The 25490-nt window shown below is 43.5% G+C and overlaps 1 protein-coding gene across 4 annotated transcripts; it reads right to left on the bottom strand.

Moving 5' to 3' along the window:
• Positions 1-2447: 2447 nt before the first annotated feature.
• On the bottom strand, positions 2448-21027 carry UPF3A (UPF3A regulator of nonsense mediated mRNA decay). Of its 4 annotated transcripts, none has more exons than XM_061435488.1 (10): positions 20725-21012; positions 19406-19512; positions 17688-17794; positions 16398-16496; positions 16183-16293; positions 12655-12710; positions 12419-12565; positions 7488-7648; positions 6187-6481; positions 2448-3422 (listed from the first exon to the last, which is right to left on the bottom strand). In XM_061435488.1, exons 1-10 carry the CDS (start codon positions 20926-20928, stop codon positions 3183-3185), a joined length of 1527 nt encoding a protein of 508 aa, XP_061291472.1. In that variant the 5' UTR covers positions 20929-21012; the 3' UTR covers positions 2448-3182. The 4 variants fall into 4 exon arrangements, with proteins under 4 accessions (XP_061291472.1, XP_061291471.1, XP_061291474.1 ...); XM_061435487.1 differs by having other exon boundaries at positions 12407-12565; positions 20725-21008; XM_061435490.1 differs by lacking the exons at positions 17688-17794; positions 20725-21012 and having other exon boundaries at positions 12407-12565; positions 19406-19486.
• Positions 21028-25490: the final 4463 nt, after the last annotated feature.

Here is a 25490-nt window from a genome sequence, read left to right as displayed (position 1 = left end):
ATCGTTCAGTCGCCCAGTCGTGTCCGACTCTTTGTGACCCCATGGACCACAGCACAGCCTCCCTGTCCCTCACTATCTCCCAGAGTTTGCCCAAGTCCATGCTCATTGCAGCCGTGATGCCATCCAGCCATCTCATCCTCTGACGCCCTCTTCTCCTTCTGCCCTTCGTCTTTCCCAGCATTAGGGACTTTTCCAATGAGTCGTCTGTTTGCATCAGATGACCAAAATACCGGAGCTTTAGCATCAGTCCTTGACTGGCTTGATCTCCTTGCTACAACTTTCAGGAGTCTACTCCAGCACCACAGTTCAAAGGCATCAACTGTTGGCAGAGTAATGTCTCTACTTTTCAACACACTGTCTAGGTTTGTCATCGCTTTCCTGCCAAGAAGCAATTGTCTTCTGATTTCATGGCTGCAGTCACTGTCCGCAGTGATTTTGGAGCCCAAGAAGATGAAATTTCTCACTGCTTCCACCTTTTCCCCTTCTATTTGCTATGCAGTAATGGGGCCGGATGCCATGATTTTAGTTTTTAAAATATTTAGTCTTAAGCCAGATTATTGACAGCCTAATATATAAAAATTTTATCTTCTGAAAAGTTATTCCTTTGAGGATCTGATGAAAGCTTATATAGGCCATTCCACAGAACTGTACAATATGCTTTTTCATAATATCATGATCCCAATTTATGGAAGCTACCGATGGTCAGGACAACAATGTCACAAGAGCACACAACAGATTTTGGGTTAAGAATTCCTGATTTAGGGGGACTGATTCTGCCATTTGTGATGTGGAGGATTTGAGGAAGCCTGTGAGCTTTCTGGGGCTTCCATTCCTTTTGTGGGAAAAGAAGAGCACTGAGGCCTCTGAAGTTGGGCTGGTCTGCTCTGCTCACCACTGTGTGGCTGACGCCTGGAGAAGTGCCTGCTGTACAGAGGCATGTGTGACCTCGTGTGTCACTCCAGCCACTTTTTCTTATTGTTAATCGAAGTATAGTTGATGTACAGTATTACATCAGTTGCGTTATCATCACAACAGTATTACATGGTACAGGTGTGAAACATAGTCATTCATAACTTTTAAAGGTTATATTCCATTCATCAGTTCAGCCGCTCAGTCGTGTCCAACTCTTTGCGACCCCATGAATCGCAGCACGCCAGGCCTCCCTGTCCATCACCAACTCCCGGAGTTCACTCAGACTCACGTCCACCGAGTCGTAGTTACTATCAAACACTGGTTATATTCCTTGTGCTATACAGTGTGTCCTTGTAGCTTACATGTTTGTACACCATAGTTGGCACCTCTCAACCCACTAGCCCTATCTTGCCCCTCCTTCCTCTGCGCTCCCCACTGGTAACTACTAAACTGTTCTCTGTATCTGTGAGTCGTTTTTGTTGTTGTTTTACTCACTAGTTTTCTGTTTTAGGTCCTATATGTAAGTGATGTCATATAGTGTTTACCTTTGAGTTATTTCACTTAACACGATGCCCTTGAAGTCCATCCATGCTGCTGCAAATGGAAACATTTCCTCTTTGTGGCTGAGCAGATTCCACTGTATATATATACCCCTTCTCTGTCCATTCTTCTGTTGACGGACACTTGGGTTGCTTCCGTGCCTTGGCAATTGTCAATGATGCTGCTGTGAACTTTGGGGAGCAAGTATCGTTTTGAATTAGTGTTTTCTGTTTTTTCAAATTTATACCCAGGAGTAGAATTGTGTGGTGAGGTTATTACTCTGACAGCTAAAAGGAACATATGTTTATATATGCTTGTGCTTAAACATTTTGCTTTAATTTTGACTACAGTAAACATCATTAGCTGATAAAAGTCCTTTGTGGTGGTTAATAATTCTTAAGAATACAAAGTGTTCCTGAAACCCAAAAGTATTAACAATCATTCCTTTAAACCACGGATCTTGAAAATGAACCCTAACAGACTGTGGTCCACAGGCCAAATATTGAATGTTCTTGTTTTTATTTTATTTTATTTATTTATTTTTGTTGTTCTTGTTTTTATAAATTAAGTTTTACAGGAACCCAGCCCTACCCATTCATTTTTCTATTGTAAATGTATTCGAAGGCTGCTTTTTCCACTATGATGGCAGAGTTTAATAGTTGTTACACAGACCTTATCGCCTGTAAAATCTAAAGTGTTTACTATCTAGCCCTTTTCTGCCAGAGTTGAAGCTGCTAGGTCACCTGGATCTCACTGAACCCACAGCAAGCCCTCCTCTCCACCCCCACCTCCTGAGTCAAGAGCTAGAGCACAGCAGTGCTGGCAGACTGACTGCCCACAAGCAAGGAGCTTTCTCACAACAAATCTCAGTTTCCTGAGACATATTTTATATCTTATAAGGAATAATCAAAATATTCAGATGATTACAGCTACATTTTAAAAAGCAGTTTTTTAATCACATAACAGTCTACATAGGGAAAGTATCATAACTGGAGTTCAAATTCATAGCAACTAAAATTTTTATTTAATAAATGGTACAAAGCACAGTGCCAAAAACATTAACATTTAAAATTTCACCAAAAGAAAAAATACTATAGAATACATAGTTGCAAAAAGCTACATTAAGTTATTTTACAACTGCCTCAGGCTGCAAAAAGAAAAAACCCAATGTCATACCTAAGTTATCCCTCTCTCAAAATAATGCCATTTATGTTATAAACCATGAGCACCCCATCAAAAGACTGGAACTGTTTTTGTTAATTCTGTGGCCATATTGTTAAAAGGGCAACAATTTGGGGCTTCATACAGAGTTCGGGTTCCTATCAGAGGGACAACAGCACCACGGCCTTAGTGAATCCTTGTGACAGGAGGTGCATGAATGGCTGAGTTACAGGAGTTACAAGAAATGAGAGCTGCTCACTTCCCACAGAAAACAACAAAGGCACAAGACAGACCATTTGCTTACGAACGTGTAAAACTCAAAGTCCACGTTATTCCCACAACATGTTGAAAGGGCTTCAGAATTCACACAATACTAGTTTTCTTTTGGTTCTGGTTAAATTATATATACCAGTTTATAACAGAAATGGTAAAATCTGTAACTCTGTTCAAAGTTTTAAAAGATTACTTAAGAATGGTTTCTTGTATTTCTATGCCACCTTTATAGTTCTGCTTTCTCATTTCTTCATTAGTAAATTCAGTGTGCAGGTTTTATCCCAGGCTAATTTAATTTATAACTTCCGGAAGGAACGCCCTCTCAAATCCACAGAGCGTTGAGGTGGGGAGCCCCCACCCACGTCACCAACATGCATGTCGCCCCACACCGCCTCTTCGCTCTTCTCAGCTAAAGCCACCGTTGAGTCTTCCGCCTCACCCCTCCTCCCGTCGCGGCCCTCCTCAGGGTGTCTTCCATCACAGTCACAGGCTCGGATGCGAGCTCTGGGCTGGTACAGCTGCAAGCCTGGCCGGTCCTGCCAGGACAGAAGGCGTGTTACTCTTCCAAGGGCCAGAAACACAGGTTGGGGCAACAGCTCTATTTTAGGCCCTGATAATCCTAATTATCTAAAGAAAATCAGTCTAGCAGGTAAAAATCAGCCTTTTTCATAGCACTATCTCAGAAACTAGGCATTTTGAGATTTTAAAATAGGCCATGAAAAAGAGTATTCAAAATAACTTGAAAGTAGTCTCTGAGAAAGTGTTATTGCTCAAACCTAGACCACTCTGTGGAATTGGTACAATCATGGCATTCCCTCCTATTGTGAGAGGTGAAAACTCAAACACACTCATTACAACCCTTCAAACTCACCATGCACGGTGGATGCAAAATTGGAAACAAACTAAGACATGGCCTTTGAGCTATGAGCTGAGCAGTCACACATTTGTAATAAGCTACAATTTCTGTGTACCTTATTCCTCCACTGTCCCCTTTATAGAAAATACTAACCAGTTATCATACTAAACTCTTAGAGGTGGTGGGATAAAAACATGACTGAATAAAGTACATGAAATGAAATAAAACTGCTTCAGGGCATGGGAAAGCAAAGCCAGGGAAGGACAAAGCGATCCTGCAGGCCAGGACCATTGAGGCCAGCCAGCCCTACGGGAGCTGTATGTGTGCCTGGGCAGAACAGCAACCTTGGCCACCTGAGGGGCAATGTGACTCGGGGGGCATGTCTTATGCTGTTTCTCTAGGGCTCACCACTCACCTTTACCCACCACTCCTGGGCTGTGTGTGAAGTCCCCACAGTCACTACTACCGTGGGGTTTACCAGAACGTCCTTTTCCTTAATATCAGCCTGGCCAATGAGAAGAGTGGGAAAGAGCTTGGTAGACCTGTGTAGCCTATCACACTCTTTCCCACACTCTTGGATCAGAAAAATTAATACTGCTAAAACGGCCACACTAGCCAAAGCAATCTACAGAGGTAATGCAATCCCTATCAAAATACCCATGATATTTCTCACAGAACTAGAATAATCCTTAAATTTATATAGAACCACAAACAGCCCAGAACTGCCCAGGCAATCCTGACATAAAAGAACAAAGCTGAAGGTGTAACCCTTTCAGATGTCAGACTATACTACAAAACCACAGTAATCAAAACATTATGGTACAAAAACCAGACATATGGATCAACGGAACAGAGTAGAGGGCCCAGAAATAAACCCACACATCCATAGTTAATTAATCTAAGCCAAAGGAGGCAAGAATCACAATGGAGAAAAGACAGTCTCAGCAGCAAGGGGTGTTGGGGGAGCTGGACAGCTACACACAAATCACTGAAATGAGAACATACCCTCACACCATGCACAAAAATAAACTCAAAAATTGTTTAAAGACCTAAATATAAGACATGACATCATAAAACTCCTAGAAGAGGACACAGGCAAAACATCCTCTGACAAATCATAGCAATATTTTCTTTGGTCAGTCTCCCAAAGCAAAAGAAAATAAACAAATGAGACCTAATTAAACTTAGATGCTTTTGCACAGCAAAGGAAGCCACCAATAAAAAACCCCTACAGAATGGGAGAAAATATTTACCAATGATGTGACCAACAAGGGGTTAATATCCAAACTACATAAACAACTCATATAACTCAGTAAACTTATGTATTACTTGTGTGAAAAGTATTATAAGCCTATTACAACACAGTACTACCTAGCCAATTGTGTTAGTTGGGTACCTGGGCTAACTTTGTTGGACTTATGAACAAACTGGACTTAATGAACACACTCTCTGATGGGAATTTGTTCGTATGTGGGAGACTTACTGTAGTCAAGGTATGGAAGCAACTTAAGTGCCCATTGACAGATAAGTGGATAAAGAAGATGTGGTACGTATACACTATGGAATATTACTCAGCCATAAAAAGAATGAAACAATGAACATCTGCAGCAACGTGGATGAACCTAGAGATGATTGTGCTAGGTGAAGTAAGTCAGACAGAGAGAGTAACTATATGATCACACTTACAAGTAGACTCTAACAATAATATAAATGAATCTATATACAAAACAGAAATAGACCCACAGTCACAGAAAACAAACTTACGATTATCAAGGGAGAGAAAGAAAGAGGGAGGGACAAATTAGGAGTATGGGATTAACAGATACAAACTATTAGACACAAAATGGATAAGCAACGAGGATTTACTGTATAGCACAGGAATTACATTTAATATCTTGTATGAACCTATCATGGAATATAATCTGAAAAAAATAACCAGTTCGCAGTATACCTGAAACCAGCACAATATTGTAAATCAACTAAACTTCAATTTAAAAAATCAGAACACTGTTAATAACGTAAAAGGAAGCACCAAGACATACTTTCCTTACTGTCTTAGGGGTAAAATAGATAATCTTTCCATTACTTATTCTTAGGCAAATAGTGTGAATGTGCAGTTTTATGTTAAATAAAAGGGTTTTGTGGGGTTTTTTTTTTTCCTTTCTTGGTTAAAAAAAAAAATCAATTCTCTGAGTAAAGGAGATGCTGGTTTCATCTCAGGCCCTGGTACCCTCTCACTTGACAAGAATCACTGCTCTACAGACACAGCCTTTCAGGGTCTACGACACTGTCAAAGCCTGTGGTCCTGCATCTCAAGACACCTCAAGACACTTGGTTAAATAAAACATTTTTGTTTGGAAAAGCAGCTGTAAGCCTGCAGGATTATAGTTAATAGTTTGAGCAGATGAAATAAATGGAAGATTATCCCTGAAGAATAAAAGAACCTTGTTTCCCGTGCGCTCCTTTCTGGGTGCCGGCCGGTCTTCACTCTTCTCCCTTCCCGGCCTCTCTGCTGCTTCCACAGGGCAGCCCCTATCCTGGCTCCCTCTTCTCCCTCCGTCTGCGGCCGACCCCTTCCCCCGTGCCAGCTCTTCTCCATTTCTTCCCGAACATTTTTCCAGCTCATGGTGGGCTCTGTGTTTCCTGCTGTCATCCAAGTGGCATTGCTGTGCTTCAAGTTCTTTTTCTCGGGATCTTCTCTCCTTATCCCTTTGCTCTTTATCACTGTCATTTTGTGACCTGTGATTCAACACAAATTATCAGTAACCTTACATAAACTGCCTGACAATTATCTGTCTTCCCTTCCAGACTCCAAGTTCAGAAACAGGCAGGGAACATATAGTCTGCTCATCACTGTTGTGCAGGTTTGCACATGATGGGCACACGACAGATGCTCAATAAGAAACTTTGGAAAAGATGAATAAACAAGAGTAGTAACAACATTTACTCTTACGTTTGAGTGACATATATGTAATAGGCACTAAACTAAGGTATCATATACACACACACACATTCTTGTAATTCCTAGTAAATATAACCCTCTGTGTTTTTTTTTTTTTTACAGATAAAGCAAATGAGACTAGAAGTAATCAAGGGACTTTCCTAGTAGACCAGATGAACATCCATCATGACACAGAACTGTCAGTTTGAGTTTCTGTTCCAAGCAGAGCTAAAATTAACTTAAAAAATTAACACGTGCATATATCAAACTGTTAAATGAATATTAAGTAAATAAGTTGCTGCTTCAGTTCAGTTCAGTTCAGTCGCTGCTTAGCTCATCTTAAAGTCTTTCTCTGCATGAGCCCCACATACCATCTGTGGCTCCGCACACGAAGGCAGCAGGGCTCATGGAACAGAAAGATCTGCAAGCACGCATCTGTGCCGGAAACAGGACAAGAGCACAGAAGAGAGCTACAAACCGACAGAGACCCCTGAGGAAGAGAGTGAGAAGAGAAGACGGACAGGCAAAGGCAGGGATCCAAGAGGAGCAGCAGAAGAGTGGACCCTGGAGGCAGGACACTCCCTGCTTGAAGATAGCCTCGGGCTGCAGACAGACGGTTCACCATCAGCATGACCCTGACCACAGAGGCAAAGGTGTGGACAAGCGCGTCCCAGCAAAACTCCTGAATTCCAAGCATACTTTTGAAATATAAGCATTTACTCACACGGCAGAAGGCGACACGACCACAACTTGATGACAACTTCAGGTGCGGAACATGGTCAGAGAAACAAGAGCTCGGCTCACCTCTCCCGGAGCTCCTCCAGCGAGCCCTCTGGGGGCTTGGGCTTCAGGACCACCGCACTGGGACAGGGCTCCCACTTCCCGTCTCCAGGGTCAGTCTCCTCCGCTCTTTCTTTTGGTTTCTCAGTGCTCGGCTCCTCTCCCTTTTCTGGTTTTTTGAGAAGCTGAGAAATTATAATGCTAGTAAAATACCACTTTAAGAGTATATTAAAAAGAATGTATTTAATAAATAATTTAAAATATACACCAATATCGAGCCCAAATGTTTGAATAGCAAAAAACATAAGCTAAAGATCCAATGAACAGGTTTTTGGTTAAATATACATGGGAACATTCAGTCAATGAGGTACTTTGTAGTTATGAAAAACAATTTAGGATAATGTGATAAAAAGATATTATATAAATGAAGAAAAGAATGTTACAAAGCAGAATGATCTGATTCCTATTTATATGTTGATTCACAGATATATTAATAGAAAAATGTCTAAAAGGCATGCAATAGTGTTATTATTTTCAGTTAGCAGAAATGAAATGATTTTCTTTCATCTATAGGTTCTAGTTTTTCTAAAATGAACACATATTATTTTTATAATACAGTAAAAACTTTTTAAAAATGTTTTACTGTTGATGACTTTGAGAATAGTTTTCAAACTACCTATTACTCTCTTTCTTGTAACAGACTTAGCAGTAACGCTGATACACTGCTTCTGGTATGAAATTGGACCTTCCTTCTGTTCTTATTCTTTGAACTTTAGTACTACAGGCAGGGTCATGAACTTAAGTCTACATGTAAGAATTTTGCTCTCACTTATAAAAGTGAACTTATTTAAGTTGTGGTATAGGAAAACTATACACAGACATATTTCACTAAATGCGATCATTTAAGAATGAAATACAGACTGTCAGACACAATTGTGAAAGTTGCCTCTCATCAGAGATTACCTGCCTATGGAGAATCCTTTCAGGTAACAGTCTATCTTTTTTTAGTTTAAAAAGTAATATATGCAAACCTCAGGGAACTCAGGAAGCACTTTACTTACTATCACTGGTTTGTTATGAAGAGTACAACTCAGGCCCAGCCAGCTGGGAGAGAGCTCGGGGCGTGGTACCTGGGAGCAGTCTGAGGCCTCCCACCTCCACTCTCTCGGCAGCAGGATGTGTGTGTCCACCAGCTAGGTTGCTCTCCAAACCCCACACTTCAGGACTTTTATGGAGATGCCATTCCATAGGCATCATCAATTGCACCTCTGGCCACTGATGACTGAACTCAATCTCCAGCCCTTTCCCTTGTGGGAGGTGGGGACGGCGCTGGAAGTTCTAACCCTGTAATCACGCCTGGTCTCTCTGGTGACCAGCTTCCATCCTGAAGCCATCCAGGGCTCCAGCCGCCTCTCAGCTCTTGGCATACAGGACATTCCTATCGCTCCAGAGGTAGCAAGGGTTAGATGAGCTGTGTGCCCTGAACTGGGGAGGAGAGCCCAGGCTCAGGGCTAGGAATGCAGTTGTGTGAAACGAGGGCCCACAGTCAGGGCCTCACACTTGATATTCTTGCCAAGGCGGTGGCATCTCCAGAGTGGGAGAACCGTAACCACAGTGACGAAGAGTGAGCCAGATAATCTCAGGAGGTTATAAAATGCTATAGACACATAATAAACAGAATACAAGTACAAAGAGGTGTCGGGGAGGGTGGAGGAATGGTTTCTCAAGGGGTCAGGGAAGGGCCCCCTGCACAGACAGGATGTGCCCCGGGAGCAGACAGCGAAGGGAGCCATCCTGAGAGGGCGTGAATCTGGCGGCGGGCGCGGAGGAGCTCCCTGTGTGGGAAGCGGGGGAGGGAGCACAGAGGGCAGCGGGGAGGGAGCACAGAGAACAGTGGGGTGGACAGCAGGGAGGGAGCGTGGAGGACAGTGGGGAGGGAGCATGGAGGACAGCGGGGAGGACAGCGGGGAGGGAGCATGGAGGATAGCGGGGAGGACAGCGGGGAGGGAGCACGGAGGACAGCGGGGAGGGAGCATGGAGGACAGCGGGGAGGACAGTGGGGAGGGAGCACGAGGGCAGCGGGGAGGGTGCACGGAGGCCAGTGGGGAGGACAGCAGGGAGGGAGCATGGAGGACAGCAGGGAGGGAGCGGGGAGGACAGTGGGGAAGGAGCACGGAGGACAGCGGGGAGGGAGCACGGAGGACAGCGGGGAGGACAGTGGGGAGGGAGCACGAGGGCAGCGGGGAGGGTGCACGGAGGCCAGTGGGGAGGACAGCAGGGAGGGAGCATGGAGGACAGCAGGGAGGGAGCGGGGAGGACAATGGGGAGGGAGCATGAGGGCAGCGGGGAGGGTGCACGGAGGACAGCGGGGTGGACAGCAGGGAGGACAGCAGGGAGGGAGCACGGAGGACAGCAGGGAGGACAGCAGGGGTCAGGGCATGTGTGCCTCGTCCAGTCCACATCCATGCTTATAAACTGATCTCACACACCTGTTCCTACAGAGCTTCGTGGAAAAGATCACACAACGTTTTCAGATAATAACCTACAACTTACAAAGTTTTCAGGAATTTCATTTGTGACTCTGGCAGCCTGACTGCCTTCCTCAATGTGAGCTCACCGCTTAGTCCTCTGAGGAGAATAAACCACTGGGCTGCGTATTCTCTTTATGGTAAAAAGGGCCATGAGGACCTCTCTCTGCCTCCTCACTTTTAGGTTATCAATATAAATTCTTTTGGTCTTTCTTTACAGATTTTATTTTTTAGGTTTCCTTTTTTTAAAACTTGATCTCCCCAGAGGAATCTTAGGTCAGAGATCCCCACACTGAGCACATGGTCATAAAAGGCTCCTCTTGGAGTCGGATACGTACTGTCAGACCAGAAGCCCAGATCAGATCAGACACTCAGAGGACAGAGCTGTGGACGACTCGTGTCAGTGGGGTCTAACCTGCCACCAGGATTCTGTTTTACCAGATTCAATAAGACTAAGTCTTTCTCCTGCTGTGCCCATGTTTTGGCTTCTTTTTCTATGTGAAGAGTCCTACGGTTACTTTTACTGACATAATTTGTTTTTATTTCTTTAGCTTATTTTGATTTCTAATTCCATATTCAAACATGTAAAAATAAAATGTTCTACTTCAAATACCATTAAGTCTTACTTAAAATTATAGTCAAAATTGTAGGCTACAAGTTTCAATGATTCTTCCTGAAAAAGTCTCAAAGCTGTTGAAAAAACCACTTTTGAGAATATCAAGCATTAAGTGCTATTACATTTTGCTGAGAAAGGTAAAGGAAAAGAAGGTTAGGCAATATCTGCATACCTGCAAGCGTAAGGTCTGCATTAAGGATACACCTTCCTCCCCTCTGGTCACGACAGAGCTGACATTCTACAATGACAAAGCCCTTCCCATAGTATTGCAGCTTCGTTTTATTATCCTTCAAGGGCTGTTAATTTGTACTGTTGAGACTATGTAAGTTTGTTATAGGAAGTATATCAGCTACATTTCTACTATGAATAGTTGTGCTCACACTAAACCACATGGACAAACAGGAGACTCTCTCTGAGTTATTTTCAGGGGACACCCTTGCTTTGCCTGTTATTAGGTCCATGCCCTGGCATAAGCAAGATAGACAATCTTCACTTAATAATCTTGATTGTGCTCCTCAATTTCATCAATATTATTATCAGGTTATAAGATTTTAAAGCTACATAGATCTGTAAGAATTGTCATCAAAGCCAAGATGAAGGAAACCGCTCTGTCCGACTTCTTGCTCATCTTGCATGCTGAGTTTATCTTTGCAGCAGATGTGCTGGAACAACATAACCTGGCCTACACCGTCCATCAGGCTGAGTTTTTCAGCAAATCCTTAAACTTAAGGAGACACATTTCAAGGAATGGTCTTTGGAAATCGTTATGCAGGAGTGCTGTTCATCAGATGTTTCAGGCTCTCCTCCTGATGCTTCTGCTGTCCTTCAAATTGACATTAGGTAGGGATGTGCCTTTCAGTGGCCAGTGAAATGCAGCAGATAGAAAAGGTTTAAGAACCAGGGTGCAATCTGCTGTGTTACACACCTCCTCCTCCGTCAGAAAGACTGTGGAAGCAAATGCAAGATGGAGCCTCCTCAGCTTGGGTCCCTGGAGGGCCATGATGAGCAGTGCACAACAGACACGTGATATGAGCAGGAACAGCTGCATGAATCCAGTGAGATCCTGAGGCTACTTTCACTGCAGCGTCACCAAGCCAGTCCTGACCGACACACGTGGCTGTGTGTTTTACAGGCAAATCGTTAGGAGATTCCCTTCAATGCTAGTGAACCCCATATGAACACCTATGAGAGAAAAGGCCTAGAAAAAGCTTTGCTTTCCTTGAAGAAACGGTGTGTTTTCTCCTCGTGGATAATGAAAATGTTTCTCATCAACTTTTCTGATTGCTGAGCGTTATCAGCAACTGATCTGTTGCTCAATTATGGCAACTGTGATCTCTTTCCTTTCCTCTCCACCTAGTTCCCACCTGGTCCTGACCTTTCATTTTTTTCCCTTTATATTACATGATTTTAATGAATCCTTAAAGGGCACTTTAAACACTTCATTGAAGAGGTAAGATGCATGATAGGTTGGAATCTAGACTGAGTTAAAGTCACCTGAGCAGAATACTAAGAAGGTAATGGCTGACCCCAATTGGGGAGTAAATTTTACACAGAGAAAAAACCTAAATCACCTTGCTAAATGAATGCGTCAGTCAAAGAAAAAACCGGGGAAGAGATGTAGAAACCATTGCTGCTACCACAAAAGAAATGACACAACCAGTTCTATGAGTCAGCCTGCATACAGAAAGGCAGTATACACAAAGCCAGCGGGTTTCAAACATGCAGTTTTTTAGTTAGGAAATCTTTCTTGAAGGGCAAATCTAAGCAGAAGCCCACTCTCTGACACTCCTGGAAGTTACCTTCATCCTTACTTCCTTCTCCGCCGTTTTCTTCTGTTTTTCTGCTGCTTTCCTCCTGCACTTCTCCTCCTCCCGCCGCCTCCGCTTCTCTTCTTCCCGTAGGCGCTTCTTTTCCAGCTCCCTCCTCCTCCGCTCCTCTCGTTTTTCTTCTCGAATTCGCTAAAGATGTGGAAAGTGTGTGTATAAACTGTCTGCACAGACATGATGGAAACAAGAAGGCTATTCACAGGGTAAAGAGCCAGACCTACCTGCTTCTCTAATTTTCTGTTCTTAATATATTCCAAGAGAGGTGTGGTTCTTCTAGCTAAAATACAAACATTGCAATGTAGTCTTTAACTGTAAAATAAGATTTCCCTATTTTAAATACTTGCTTTCAATTCAACCTTTAAAACAAGGGAAGAATATATAATTTTAAAGTTTACATGAGCGTTCATTTTATCTGGGGGAATTCTTACTCTATAAAGTCAAGGAATTTGGAGCTACTGACAGTTACACATACTAGGCATTTAATTCCTTATTCTTAAAGGAGTCTTATATATTACCCAAAAATGATATAAAAGCAAAATAGCAAAATGAATACATTAAACTTTCCAAATATTCCATTTATATACAGACGGCCCTCACATCATCAGTTCTGCATCTGCAGATTCAACCAACTACGGATCAAAAATATTTGGGAAAAAATTTACAAAAAGTTCTAAAAAGCAAAACTTTGAATTTGTAACTCAGTGGCAACTATCACGCATTTACAGTATATCATGTATTATAAGTAATCCAGACATGACTTAAAGTATACAGCAGAATGTGTGTAAGCTGCATGCAAATATAACACAATTTTATAGAGGGGACTTAAGCACCCAGATTTTTGTATCCATGGGGTGGGGGCAGGGCTGGAAATGAGTGAGGACTCTGCTCTGCACTGCGGAGGTTCTGGACTTGTCAGCTGCTGCAGGGCTGAGACCTACAGGGGAACGGGTGGTGGGGGGGTAAGGGGGGTTGATACGAAGACTCCACCTGCCTTCCCTCCTTTACTATAAACACCTGCCTTGTTTCTTCAGAGGCCTGATATGATGGGTAAGTGACACCCTATATAAGAAAGTGCTTTGCATGCTCAGTTGCACAGTCATGTCTGACTCTTTGCCACCCCATGAACTGTGTAGCCCACCAGACTCCTCTGTCCATGGGGTTTTTTAGGCAAGAATACTGGAGTGGGTTGCCACTTCCTCCTCCAGGGGATCTTCCTGACCCAGGGATCAAACCTGCATCTCCTGCATTCCAGATGAATTCTTTACCACTGAGCCATCAGAGAAGCCCCAAAGAAAGTGCTTTACAAACCATAAAGGTGCATCTTTTACTAAAGAGAACATGCATGGCCATGTAGCCCTGATTTAACCTACAGTAGAACAGTCCCCACTTACCAGGCTCGGCCACAACCACCTATGAGGAAGCAAGTCCCATAGCTGCTAAGTCTCAGAGCTGGGACCTGGGCCCAGGTCTGTCTGCTCTAAAGACTCTGACAGGCCAGCACTGAACTGCAACTTTAGAGTGAACTAACACTTGCACATAACTCACATGGCTCACACTTGAGCCTAAGAATCCACTAAAGGTTAGAACCTAAGAAAAGGAAAAGGCATTCGCCATGAATTTCCTGATTAAGTTTACATTTAAATAGGCATAAACAGGAAATCACAGAAACAAAGTTCTACAGGCTCCTCTGGGCTCGTGGATTCTAAGCCACATTTATTCATTTAGTAAATAGGTACGCTGCCTCTCCTATGCAGCAGACACTGGGCAAGGCACTGGGAACATAGAAGACAACTGGTCTCTCCTCTGCGAGAGGACGGCTGGACTCTGTGGGACTGTGAGTGTGTGTGTGTGACCAGCAGGCAGATATCCAACTGCCCAGAAGAAAAGGTCCTGCACAAGGGTGCTTAAGAAGAAGCGGTAAAGAGATGGGAGGGGGAGGAAGTTGAGTTTATAAATAATTTCTAGTTTGCTTCCTTGTTTAGCTCTTCTTAAAATCACTATATTCTACAGCGAAACTGCAATTTTCCCTCAACACTGTTTCTTCTCCACCTCAGTCAAGGTGCCATAAACCACTGACCTGCTCAAGTTGAGCACCTGGAGGCCATGATTCTTTCTGCTGTCTCACCCCCACACCCAGTCCTTAGCCAGTCCTGTCAGTTTGACCTCCAGAACACATGCTGACTCTGCAGGACTCATCCAGCCACCTTCCCCAAGGACAGCAGAGCCTCTAAGCAGAGTCAGCTTCTCCCATCTTCCGCAGCAACCAGAGTGATGGGGAAAAATAAATCAGACCAGATCACACCCTCGATGGGTCTCCAGCCCATTATGCAACAGCCCTGCCTCTCCAGCAACTCTGCCTCTTGCCCGCTGTGTCCAACCACGCAGGCCCAGAGTGCCAGCCTCCAGCCCTCTCCTTCTATCTCTTGGCTCCACTGGACTTGGCTCACATATAGTCCCAGAGAGGTCTTACTCTCTGTCCCGATACCCTGCTCCATCGTGTCTGTGCGCTTCTCACGAGAGGAGACGTTGGGGCCTGAGCGTTTCCGCTTGTGTTTCCTCCAGTCGCCCCGTGGGCGGGCAGCTGCAGAGAGGGGACGCGGCGGGCAGCTGCAGACAGGGGACGCGGCGGGCAGCTGCAGAGAGGGGACGCGTGTGTCCTGTTCTCAGACTGCCCCGGACCCAGACTCAGAGTCGACACCCAGTCAACATGAGCTAAGCACATCTCCATAAATACTTCAGTGATTAAAGATCCTTCCAGCCACACATCAAATCATCTCTTATAAAATATAAAGCTTCATTATTAGACTAATGAAGAACGTTTCAATAATGTTAACCTTTCTTACTAATTTATGCAACACATATTTACCAAATACCTAACTTGTCCAAGAAATGTATCATGTGCTGAGACTACAAAGACAAAAATACCATTCTGTTGTGGGGGTGGGGAGCAGGGAAGCAGAATGAGAGGAGAATTAATGTAGAGAGAGAGAACAAAGAAGATAAAGTATAACAGTGTAGCCGTTCTGTCTCCTAAGTCTTAGTGGATAAGCAGGAGGTAGGCATGGGAGGGGAGGGCAGAGGAGTGTTAGGCAGTAAGGAGGCCCCAGACCCAACAGAGGTGAGGAGGGAGACACTTCACATGTGTTTGGGAGTGACAAGCAGGTTGCCTGCTAGAGAAAGGAGTTCCATGTCTACCCTTAATCTTCGGGTAGATTGCTACTAGGGTACAGCCACTCCCAAAATAGACCACCTGTGGGGAGAAGGCTGAAGGCCGGGTTCAAACCAGACCCAGCACTCGGGCTGGGCTTATCCTTGCATCTGCCTCACTTGCTCAGGGGCTGTGACAGTTTTGAATGATGGCAAGATGACATCACTCTTAAGCAAAGCATCTCATTACCGTGGCTGCTCTTTGCAAAGATAACTGGCTTCAGCTCTGAGACAAGCTTCCCTGATGCAGCCCAGCACACAGCACTCAAATGTCTTCTCAGCTGCCAATTCAGAGCATCAGAACTTTGAAGCAGAATGACCATAGCTGAAAACTCAGGTGTTCTCTCTCCACCGACAGATAATCAGAAATATTTTCCCCATTTGCCATGTTGACATCCTTTTCCTTTTGTCAAAACTGGGGAACACTCTATATTTCTGCCAAGCCTGTCACATGCATCCATTTTTTATAATAATCATGAAAAAGAAAAATATACTCTATAAATATATATCTTAATAAAGAGAAAAAAATGAGCAAAACAGACCAATAAGTTCTCGTGTCTTTGCCTCTATATCTCCCAGAAGAGTTTCAGGACTGACACTAGTTTTCTCCTCCTCCACACAGTAAGTTTCTAAAAATTTCTTATACTCTGGGTCTGTAAATTAAAACAGAAAAAAAGGAATGTATGGGAAAGAATTATATTTGACCACTGTGCTTAATTTCAAAGCTTCACAATCCACTACTTGAAAAAGGACTCACCATCTTCAATGCTTCCGGTTTTGGCATCTTTTTTCTTTAGCTTCTTTTTGGCTATCTTCTGGAATGGAGCAAATTCTACCACTGCAGGATATTCTAGCCCTTTAACAGGAAACAAATTACAAAAGCCATTATGAAATGGCTTTTCTGTATTCATTTTTAAACAATAATCTAGCTTACTTAAGCATTCAGCATAGCATTGATAATGTTACTATTTAAACTATAATTTAATTATACTTTCAAATAACAGTAATCTTAGCATATCAAGCTCCAGATTTAAACAAAGAATTAGCAATTATTTAGTAAATAAACTAATTGTAGTTGTGGTTACATGACTGGAGATATTCAAAATTCATTAAACTATATACCTTAAAGTGGTACTTTGTAATCACATGTAACTTATACCTCAATAAACCTCTTCACCCTCCCACCAAAGAGCTTATTTTGGGATACCTTTAAATAGCTTTCCTAGTCATAGCTTATATTTTTTAATTTTAAAGGTTAATTCAATGATCAATCTATTATATGAATTCGAGGAAGTGACATAGTTTACAAGAGACACTTATTTAAAGAGAGGGTTTCAACGGATGTACATGATATTCAGGTAAGATTTGCTTCATACAGAAAATTCAGAATGAAAGTAACTTTAAACTAATTTTGTTGTTATATTGGGGTGGGGACAGACAGAAAAGTTTACTAAGAGAATCTGCTTAATCAAGAGATGAAACACTTCTACCTTGGTACCAAACCCTTTAGCCACTTCTATATCTGTCAGATGACTGATATTTTAACTCTCATTTATCTGCAAGACACTTTTCTATATTTGCATTATACTCAACTATGCAGAATAAAGTCAAGAACCAGGAGAAGAGTAGGGCTTCAGACAGACAGGGACAATGTCTGATTCACTTTTCATGCTGTGTCCATAATGCCTAGTACATAGCACTAGGATAAAATAATTTAGTTTGCATAATATAATTAATTTTACTTATTCAGAAAAATTTTACGTAAAATAGTAAAGTTTACTTATCCAGAAAACTCATTATGAGAAAAATTTCACTGTCCAATGATAATTCCTAAGTAGATTGTCTACACAAAATTGCTAGAATTCTTTGGGTTATATATAATTTTAATTTTCAACATAAGCTCATAACCACAGTAACATGATCAAAGTTTAAGAAGTTATTTTAGATTAGCATCTATGGACTCAATTAAAACTCACAAACATCTAACAAAACTTAATTAATGTACTCAGAAATTATAATGAAGAGTTTAAAAAGCCAATGACCCAACCTTTACTATCAATGAAGATATATCCATCAAAACGATCTCTAAAAAGAAGGATGTCATCTGGATTTCTAAAGTTAATGTATGCTCTTGAGTAGAGATGAGGATAAAGACTGAAAGAAGAGACAACAATGAAAATAGTAAAAAACTTAAGACCAAAACAACTTAAGACTTATTTTAATTTTTTTTCTTTTCTGGATACAACAAACTATTTCAGATAAAACCTTTATGCCAAAGAATCATTTCTCAGTTAATTACAACAATCTGGGTACTCTTCATCAAAAAAATCCAAACAAAATATTAACTGAGATTTTTTTTTTTAAGATTTCAGAGATACTTTAGGTTGGTTTCTCTACTGCACAGAGCCAGGGTTAAAATACTAGTTCTCAGATGTAGGAAATCAAAGGCAAGGTTATTCAGAGATCATTCCTAATCATACATCATGACTGCAACACAACCCAGTCATGATTCATTCAGAGAAAACGTTATATTGTAAAGAGATCCCTTACAGATTTAAAGAGCATTGTTTAGGTTATCTTAAAAGGGTATTTATTATAGCATGCAGCATGGGATATACAGAACTAAACCTTTCTCCTCCATCTCACAGTTACCAACGTCCTTCATAGGCAGGAACTTTCAATCCCATTTCATGGATGAGAACACTAGAACACTAAGGTTTGGAGAAATCAGGTACCTGCTGAGGGAGCTGTTGGTAAAAAGGTGGGGCTGAGATTCCAATCCGAGTCACTCTGAGTCCAGTGCCTGACCTCCTTTAACTGTAGCCTAAACTTTAGTTATTTGAAAAAATCGTGTTTATGTTGGCTTTTTAAGAAAAACACAAATCTATATTTACCTGTGATACTTTTCTCTGACTGAACTGACAGTTTTTACTGAAAGGTATTTATTCAAAAGGAAAATATGTATGACTGCTATAAAGGAGAACTCATGATACTGAAGAGAAAACTAATACAGATAATGTGAAGTCACTAAGAAATCACATAGTGAAATTCACTAAATTCTAGCTGATCTGTCCCCCTGTTGGGCTAACTTGAGGTCTGCTCTTTTTTAATAAAAAGTAGATATTGAACTGTTAAAGCATTGACAGAAACATCTTACTACCAAGCTGCAGACGAGAATAGAAAGAGACATAACTCAGCAGAGGTGGCTGAAAGTAGGGGTGTCAGTCCTGGAAGGGAGCACTGGGGGCTGAGCTACATGGGTGTGTTCACCTGTAACAACTCATTAGCTTATACATCTATTATTTATTCGTTTTCCTTCTTATATTTTAATACAATTTATTTCATATAAAAGGTAATATTAAAGTTTACTGATATCCAAAACAAAATTAAGTAATATGGTGTTAGACTGCTTTTCTTTTTAGACTATGTTGATGCTATGGAGATACTCAAATCATTTTAAGGGAATTTAGTAATTCGACTACTTGGAAACAACTTGAAGAAATAATGATCTGCACTGATTTCTGCGTACGTGTGGGAAAGACATTGAAACAGAGATGGCTTCTATTATCTATATTACTTTACCACCCAACAACAGTGCCTCGCTCTTTTTTTTCCCCCCCTTTTCTTGGCCCCACGGCACAGCCTGTGGGATCTTAGTGCCCCGTTCAGGGGTTGAACCGGGCGGGCAGTGAAAGCTCGGAGTCCTAACCCTGGACCGCCGAGGAATTCCCGCTCGGCCTCCTAAGGCTGGTGAGGTCTGCTCACCTGACATCAGCAGTAAAGAACTCGAAATAATCGTGTGCAGGCAGCGGGTGCAGCTGCTGTTCCAGCTGCTCCTTGGTGAGGCTGGGGGGAAGCCGCCGGATGACCACCTGGGGAGAGAGGTCGCTGGTTGGATTCATTAGAACCTCATGAAGCTTCAGCTACTAAGTGGGACACGACTTAGCGGCTAACCAACAACCACCCGGATCCCGGTCACCCCGTTTCGGCTCGGAATATCCAGCTCGGAGTAGTTTAGGATATCATTGTTGTGAGAGGTGGACCGTAAAGAAGGCAGAACACCAAAGAATTGATGCTTTTCAACTGCGGTGCTGGAGAAGACTCCTGAGAATCCCTTGGACAGCAAGGAGATCAAACCAGTCGATCTTAAGGGAGATCAAACCCTGAATATTCACTGGAAGGACTGAAGCTGAAGCTCCTGTATTTTGGTCATCTTTTGCGAACAGACGACTCATTGGAAAAGTCCCTGATGCTGGGAAAGATTGAGGGCAGGAGGAGAAGAGGGCGTCAGAGGATGAGGCTGCTGGACAGCTTCACCGCTGCAATGAACATGAACTTGGGCAAACTCTGGAATATGATGAGGGACAGGGAGGCCTGCCGTGCTGCAGTCCATGCGGTGGCAGAGTCGGACACGACTGGGCGACTGAACAACAACAAATATCCTAAAATGCGTGAAATATGCGCACGGAGAACAAGGCTGTCAAAAGGGTAACGAGGGCTCAATAGTCTAAAAGGGATCGGTGAGGTCAGAAAAGGCTGCGGACAGTAGCCCTTCCCCAGGCAATGGTCATTAAAGCCAGACAGCCAGCCGCCCGCACTGCGGCCCACGCGCTCAAGACGACGCGGTCGGGCCCCAACAGGCGGCGCCGCGGCAGAGCGCCCGAGGGGCAGCGTCCGCCGCCCGCCCGCCTGCAGCCCCGCAGGACCCGCCCGGCTCTCCTCAGCGAGGAAAGCTACTTCGCGGCACTGGCGGGCCCCAGCGTCCAGCCTCGCCGGGAAACACCCACAGGCTGAACTGACTTTTCTTCCTCCAGAGTCAGAAAAGTCGAAGTGAAAAGTCGCTCAGTCGCGTCCGACTCTTTATGACCCCATGGACTACACAGTCCATGGAATTCTCCAGGCCAGAACACTGGAGTGGGAGCAAGTACGCTGCAGTGGGCAGCCAAATCGCTTCCTCGCCGCCCAGACGCCGCTGTCCGCGGTGCTGGAGAGCCAGCGGCCCCGCCCCCTGGCCCCCTCACTGCTCAGGGCAGTCTCTTATCGCGAGGTTTGCCGGCCCCGCACCGCCCCCGCACCGCCCTCACTTTGCTCAAGACCGTCCTCTTTTCCTCGCGAGGTTTGCCTGCGCCGCTCCCACAGCTGGAAGAGGAGGCCAGCGGCGCTTCGGCCTCCCGCCGCGGAGACTCCCGGCGGAACTGGCTTTCTGCGGATGATGGTTTCTCCCTCCCGCTCGGACCCCGCGTAGCAACGGCCACACCGGGGCCCCCGGCTCCGTCCTCCGAGCGCATCCGTACCCCACGCGGCGGTGCCGCCGCTTCCCGTCAGAGCGGAAACCTCGCGAGAACTGGGCCGCCCCCACCGTTGTGAGGCCACAAGTCCCCTCCCCCGCCCCGGGCTCCGCGTCTGCGTCCCCTCCCGCCGCCGGGGCCGGAGACGCGGGCGGGGGAGGGGCGCGCGCGGGCCGGAGGCGGACCCGAGCTGCGCTGGGCGGGCCGTGGGCCTGGAGCCGCGGTCAGCGGGAAATTCGGGGCGCGAGCTTAGCCTCAGTAAGAGCTTTGAACGGGCCGGGGCGGGGCGGAATGTCTCCCGCGGAGAAGAAACGTTCCAGAAAATTATACACGCGCGCTTGACAGTGTTTTTTTCAGGCAAGAATACCGGAGCGGGTTTCCATTTCCTACTCCAGGGGATCTTCCCGACCTAGGGATCCAACCTGCAGTCTCCTGCATTGACAGGTGGATTCTTCACCACTGTGCCACGTGGGAAGCCCAATAGTGTTCACAGCCTTTTATTTTCCAAGGAAATCTGAACCTTTCGTCAGAGAATACCAGTTACATTTAAGAAAAAGCAAGGAAATGACAGCACAAATCAGCACATGGCTTTCCCCTACTAAGTAGAATGCATGCCCCAGAGTTGAGAGAAGAAATTGGCCGCAAGTAAGTTTCAATTCACCTGCCCTTAGTGTTCAGGTTGCAGTGACTAGAGTAACTCAGACGCTCAGCACTCACAAAACAGGGCCTCAATGTTTCCAATATAATCTTGACTCATTTTTTGAAGCGCTCAGTGGGACAGCAACCATGTTTTCCTTTTACAAACATGCAGGCAGAAGTACCTTTGGTTAGAATAATTCATATACAGGTTGATTTTTAAGTGCCATGTCTTTTCATATTTTCGACTTAATCATGTTGACTATATTTTTCATTCGTAGCACCTTCCCAGTACTTTAAGTACAAATGAGAATGGAGTAACTGAGGCATTAAGAGAGGGGAGTCGCGGGCAGCCACTGGGAGTAACCCAGTTTTAACTCAATCCATTTTAACTTTATCCAGGTTTAACTCAATCCAGTCTTTTATCCCTGAACCACTCGCTACCTATGAACAAACTCGAAATGGGTCGTTTCATTTATTCTTGGTTGGGCTGAGCACCAGCTCTAGGCTTCAGCAGTTGCAGCTCCCTGGCTCCAGAGTACAGGCTCAGTAGTTGTGGTGCACAGGCTTAGCTGCCTCGTGGCATGTGGGATCTTCCAGGGCCAGGGATCAAACTGGTGCCCCTGCATTCTTAACCACTGCAGCACCAGGGAAGCCCAGAAATGTGTCATTTTAAATCAGCTAAAAAACTGAAAAAAAAAAAGTTCCAAAACCAAGTTCTCAAAAACCCCAGCAAGGGGGCAAGGAGTCGTTTTCATTGTTTCATTAAGTCTAAAGGAATCCTATATATGTACACATGTATGTGCACACATGTACACACGTACGGATGTGAGAGTTGGACTATAAACAAAGCTGAGCACTGAAGAAATGATGTTTTTGAACTGTAGTGTTGGAGAAGACTCTTGAGAGTCCCTTGGACTGCAAGGAGATCCAGCCAGTCCATCCTAAAGGAAATCAGTCCTGAATATTCATTGCAAGGACTGATGCTGAAGCTGAAACTCCAATACTTCGGCCACTTGATGCGAAGAACTGACTCATTGGAAAAGACGCTGATGCTGGGAAAGATTGAAGGCAGGAGGAAAAGGGGACAACAAAGGATGAGATGGTTGGATGGCATCATTGACTCAATGGACATGAGTCTGAGCAAGTTCCAGGAGTTGGTGATGGACAGGGAAACCTGGCACGCTACAGTCCATGGGGTCGCAAAGAGTTGGACACAACTGAACAACTGAACTGAACTGAAAGCAATCCTATAGGAATAAACTATGATGAAGTTGCACACACTAGATCAATAGTTTCCTTGTCTGTCTCCAATCAACTCTGTATTGAAAGCCTAGTTATGCTGATCAAAAGCTTTTATTGTGACAAAGAAAGTGAAAGCTGCTTAGTCCTGTCTGACTCTTTGCAACCCCATGGATGATACAGTCCATGGAATTCTCCAGGCCAGAATACTGGAGTGGTAGCCTTTCCCTTCTCCAGGGGACTTTCCCAACCCAGTGATCAAACCCAGGTCTCGCACATTGCAGGTGGATTCTTCACCAGCTGAGCCACAAGGGAAGCCCAAGAATACTGGAGTGGGTAGTCTATCCCTTCTCCATCAGATCTTCGCGACCCAGGAATCAAACCAGAGTCTCTTGTATTGCAGGCAAATTCTTTACCAACTGTGCTATGAGGGAAGCCAAGGAAAATGCAGTTGTCAGATAAGAGAGTTAATTACATCCTGAGGGTGGAAGGTAGGGGCAAAATGAGCTGATGGTGAGAAATGGCAGAATTTTATAATTCATGTTTGCGTAATGAAATTATTCTTACATAAAATTTTATAATACAAATTCAAGACAGTGAAGGATACACACTTGTAAAATCGCTTATGATTTTACATGAAAAAAAAGTACAGCTGAAAGAAAATCTAGCTTCCTACACATTACTGAGCATGTTTTGTTTAAAATACACACAGAACTACATCCAAAACAAAAGCAGTATGACGTAGTCTCCAAATGTCAGGGAACCTAGCCCTAACTGAACACTCCACCCATGAACATGGCACTGGTCACAGGAAGGGTTACATTTTACTCCAGAACACAGGTCTAATGGATGAATGACAGTAGCTTAAAGCAACTGGTGACCATTACACTCTTATTTTTCTTCAAAGATGACAACACGGTCACTTTAAAGTTGGCAGGAAGGCTGATATTTTAGGAAACTATGCATTATTACGAAACACTAGAGCTCTGAATCGTAACAGAAAAGTACTTGGCAGAACAATTACACATTACCTGTTTTGTTTTGTTTTTTTGACACTTTCTGAAGATTAAACACTGATATTAAACTGCTGCTGATGTGGAAAACAGCTTAGTCGAATGTCTTGAAGCTCTTAAAGAACTGTCAAGGAGGTCATGGCTTAATTATGAGGTGTTCACTTTTCCAAAAAACTAAAAAAATAACACCACATGATCAGTGAAGAAACTAAATGAAGCAATGTTATCATCTGGTGGACAAAAATAAATGCGCAGACAACATGACCCTATTGTGTAGAAAATTCTAAAAAACGAATACACACAAATTAAAGCTAAGATACAAATTCAGCATACAAAGTCAACAAACAAAACTCAGTTATTTCTATACACTAGGAATGATACAATCCAAAAAGGAAACTAAGAAAACAATTCCATTCCCAACGGTATTATAAAGAATAAAATAATTAGGAATAAATTTATCCAAGGAGGTAAAAGACAATGAAAACTGGAAAACATTCTTAAAAGACATTAAAGACAAATAAATGAAAGCTCATCCTGTTTACGGGATAGACATAATACTCAGATCCCTATCAAACTCCCAATGGCTTTTTTTCCACAAATGAAAAAAAATCTAAAATTAATATGGAAATTCAAGGGACTATAATAGGCAAAACCACCCTGAAAAAGAACAAAGTTGTAGGACTCAAACTTCCGAATTTCAAAGCTTCCTACAGAGCAACAGTTAACCAAACACTGGTACTAGCTTAAGGATATGCACATGGACCAGTGGGACAGAATTCAGAGCCCAGAAATAATTCCTTACATTTATCATCAATTCAACCCTAACCCTAACCTATTTTAAAGTGAGCAAAGTATCTGAACAGATCTCTCCAAAGAAGATATACAAATGGCCAATAGTACCCAATCAACATGACTGGTCATTAGGGAAAGGCAAATCAACCAAAATGAAATTTATCACTTCCACCTACTATGGGAGCTAGAGTGAAAAAGCAACAGTAAAAAGCATTGTGAGGATGCAGAGAACCTGGAACCCTTGTGCAGTGGTGGTGGTAATGTAAAATGGTACAGGCACTGTGAAGTCTGCTGTCTCTCAACCACAGTATCATCACATGACCCAGCAATCCCACTCCTAGGCATAGACCCAAAGGACTGAAAATGTGGGCCCAGACAGACAAGCACACAGCCACGTTCACAGCAGCATTATTCACAGCAGGCAGAAGATGAAAGCCACCCAAGTATCCGTCAACAGACGGATGCAGTAAATACACACGTAATGGAATGCTGTCCAACTGTAAACAGGAACAAAGTTTTGAAAAAAGCTACAATATGGATAATCCTTGGAAGTATTATGCTAGAGTAAAAAAAGAAGACACAAAAGGACAAATATTCTATGATTCCACTTATATGAAATTATCGAGAATAGGCAAATCCAGAGACAGAAATCACATTAGAGGTTACCAGGTAATGTTCAGCGCTGAGTCTCTCAGTGGTGTCTGACTCTTTGCGACCCCAGGCTCCTCTGTCCACAGAATATTCCAGGCAATACTGGAGTAGGTTGCCATTTCCTCCTCCAGGGGATCTTCCCAAACGAGGGATCAAACCCACGCTTCTTGCATCCCCTGCACTGGCAGGCAGATTCTTTACCACTGTGCCACCGGGAAACCCGGGGCT

The sequence above is a fragment of the Bos javanicus genome, chromosome 12 (genome assembly GCF_032452875.1).
Source record: "Bos javanicus breed banteng chromosome 12, ARS-OSU_banteng_1.0, whole genome shotgun sequence".
NCBI classification, from domain to species: Eukaryota; Metazoa; Chordata; class Mammalia; order Artiodactyla; family Bovidae; genus Bos; species Bos javanicus.
Note: the sequence above shows the minus strand (reverse complement) of the source record. Positions and strands in the feature narration are given on the sequence as shown.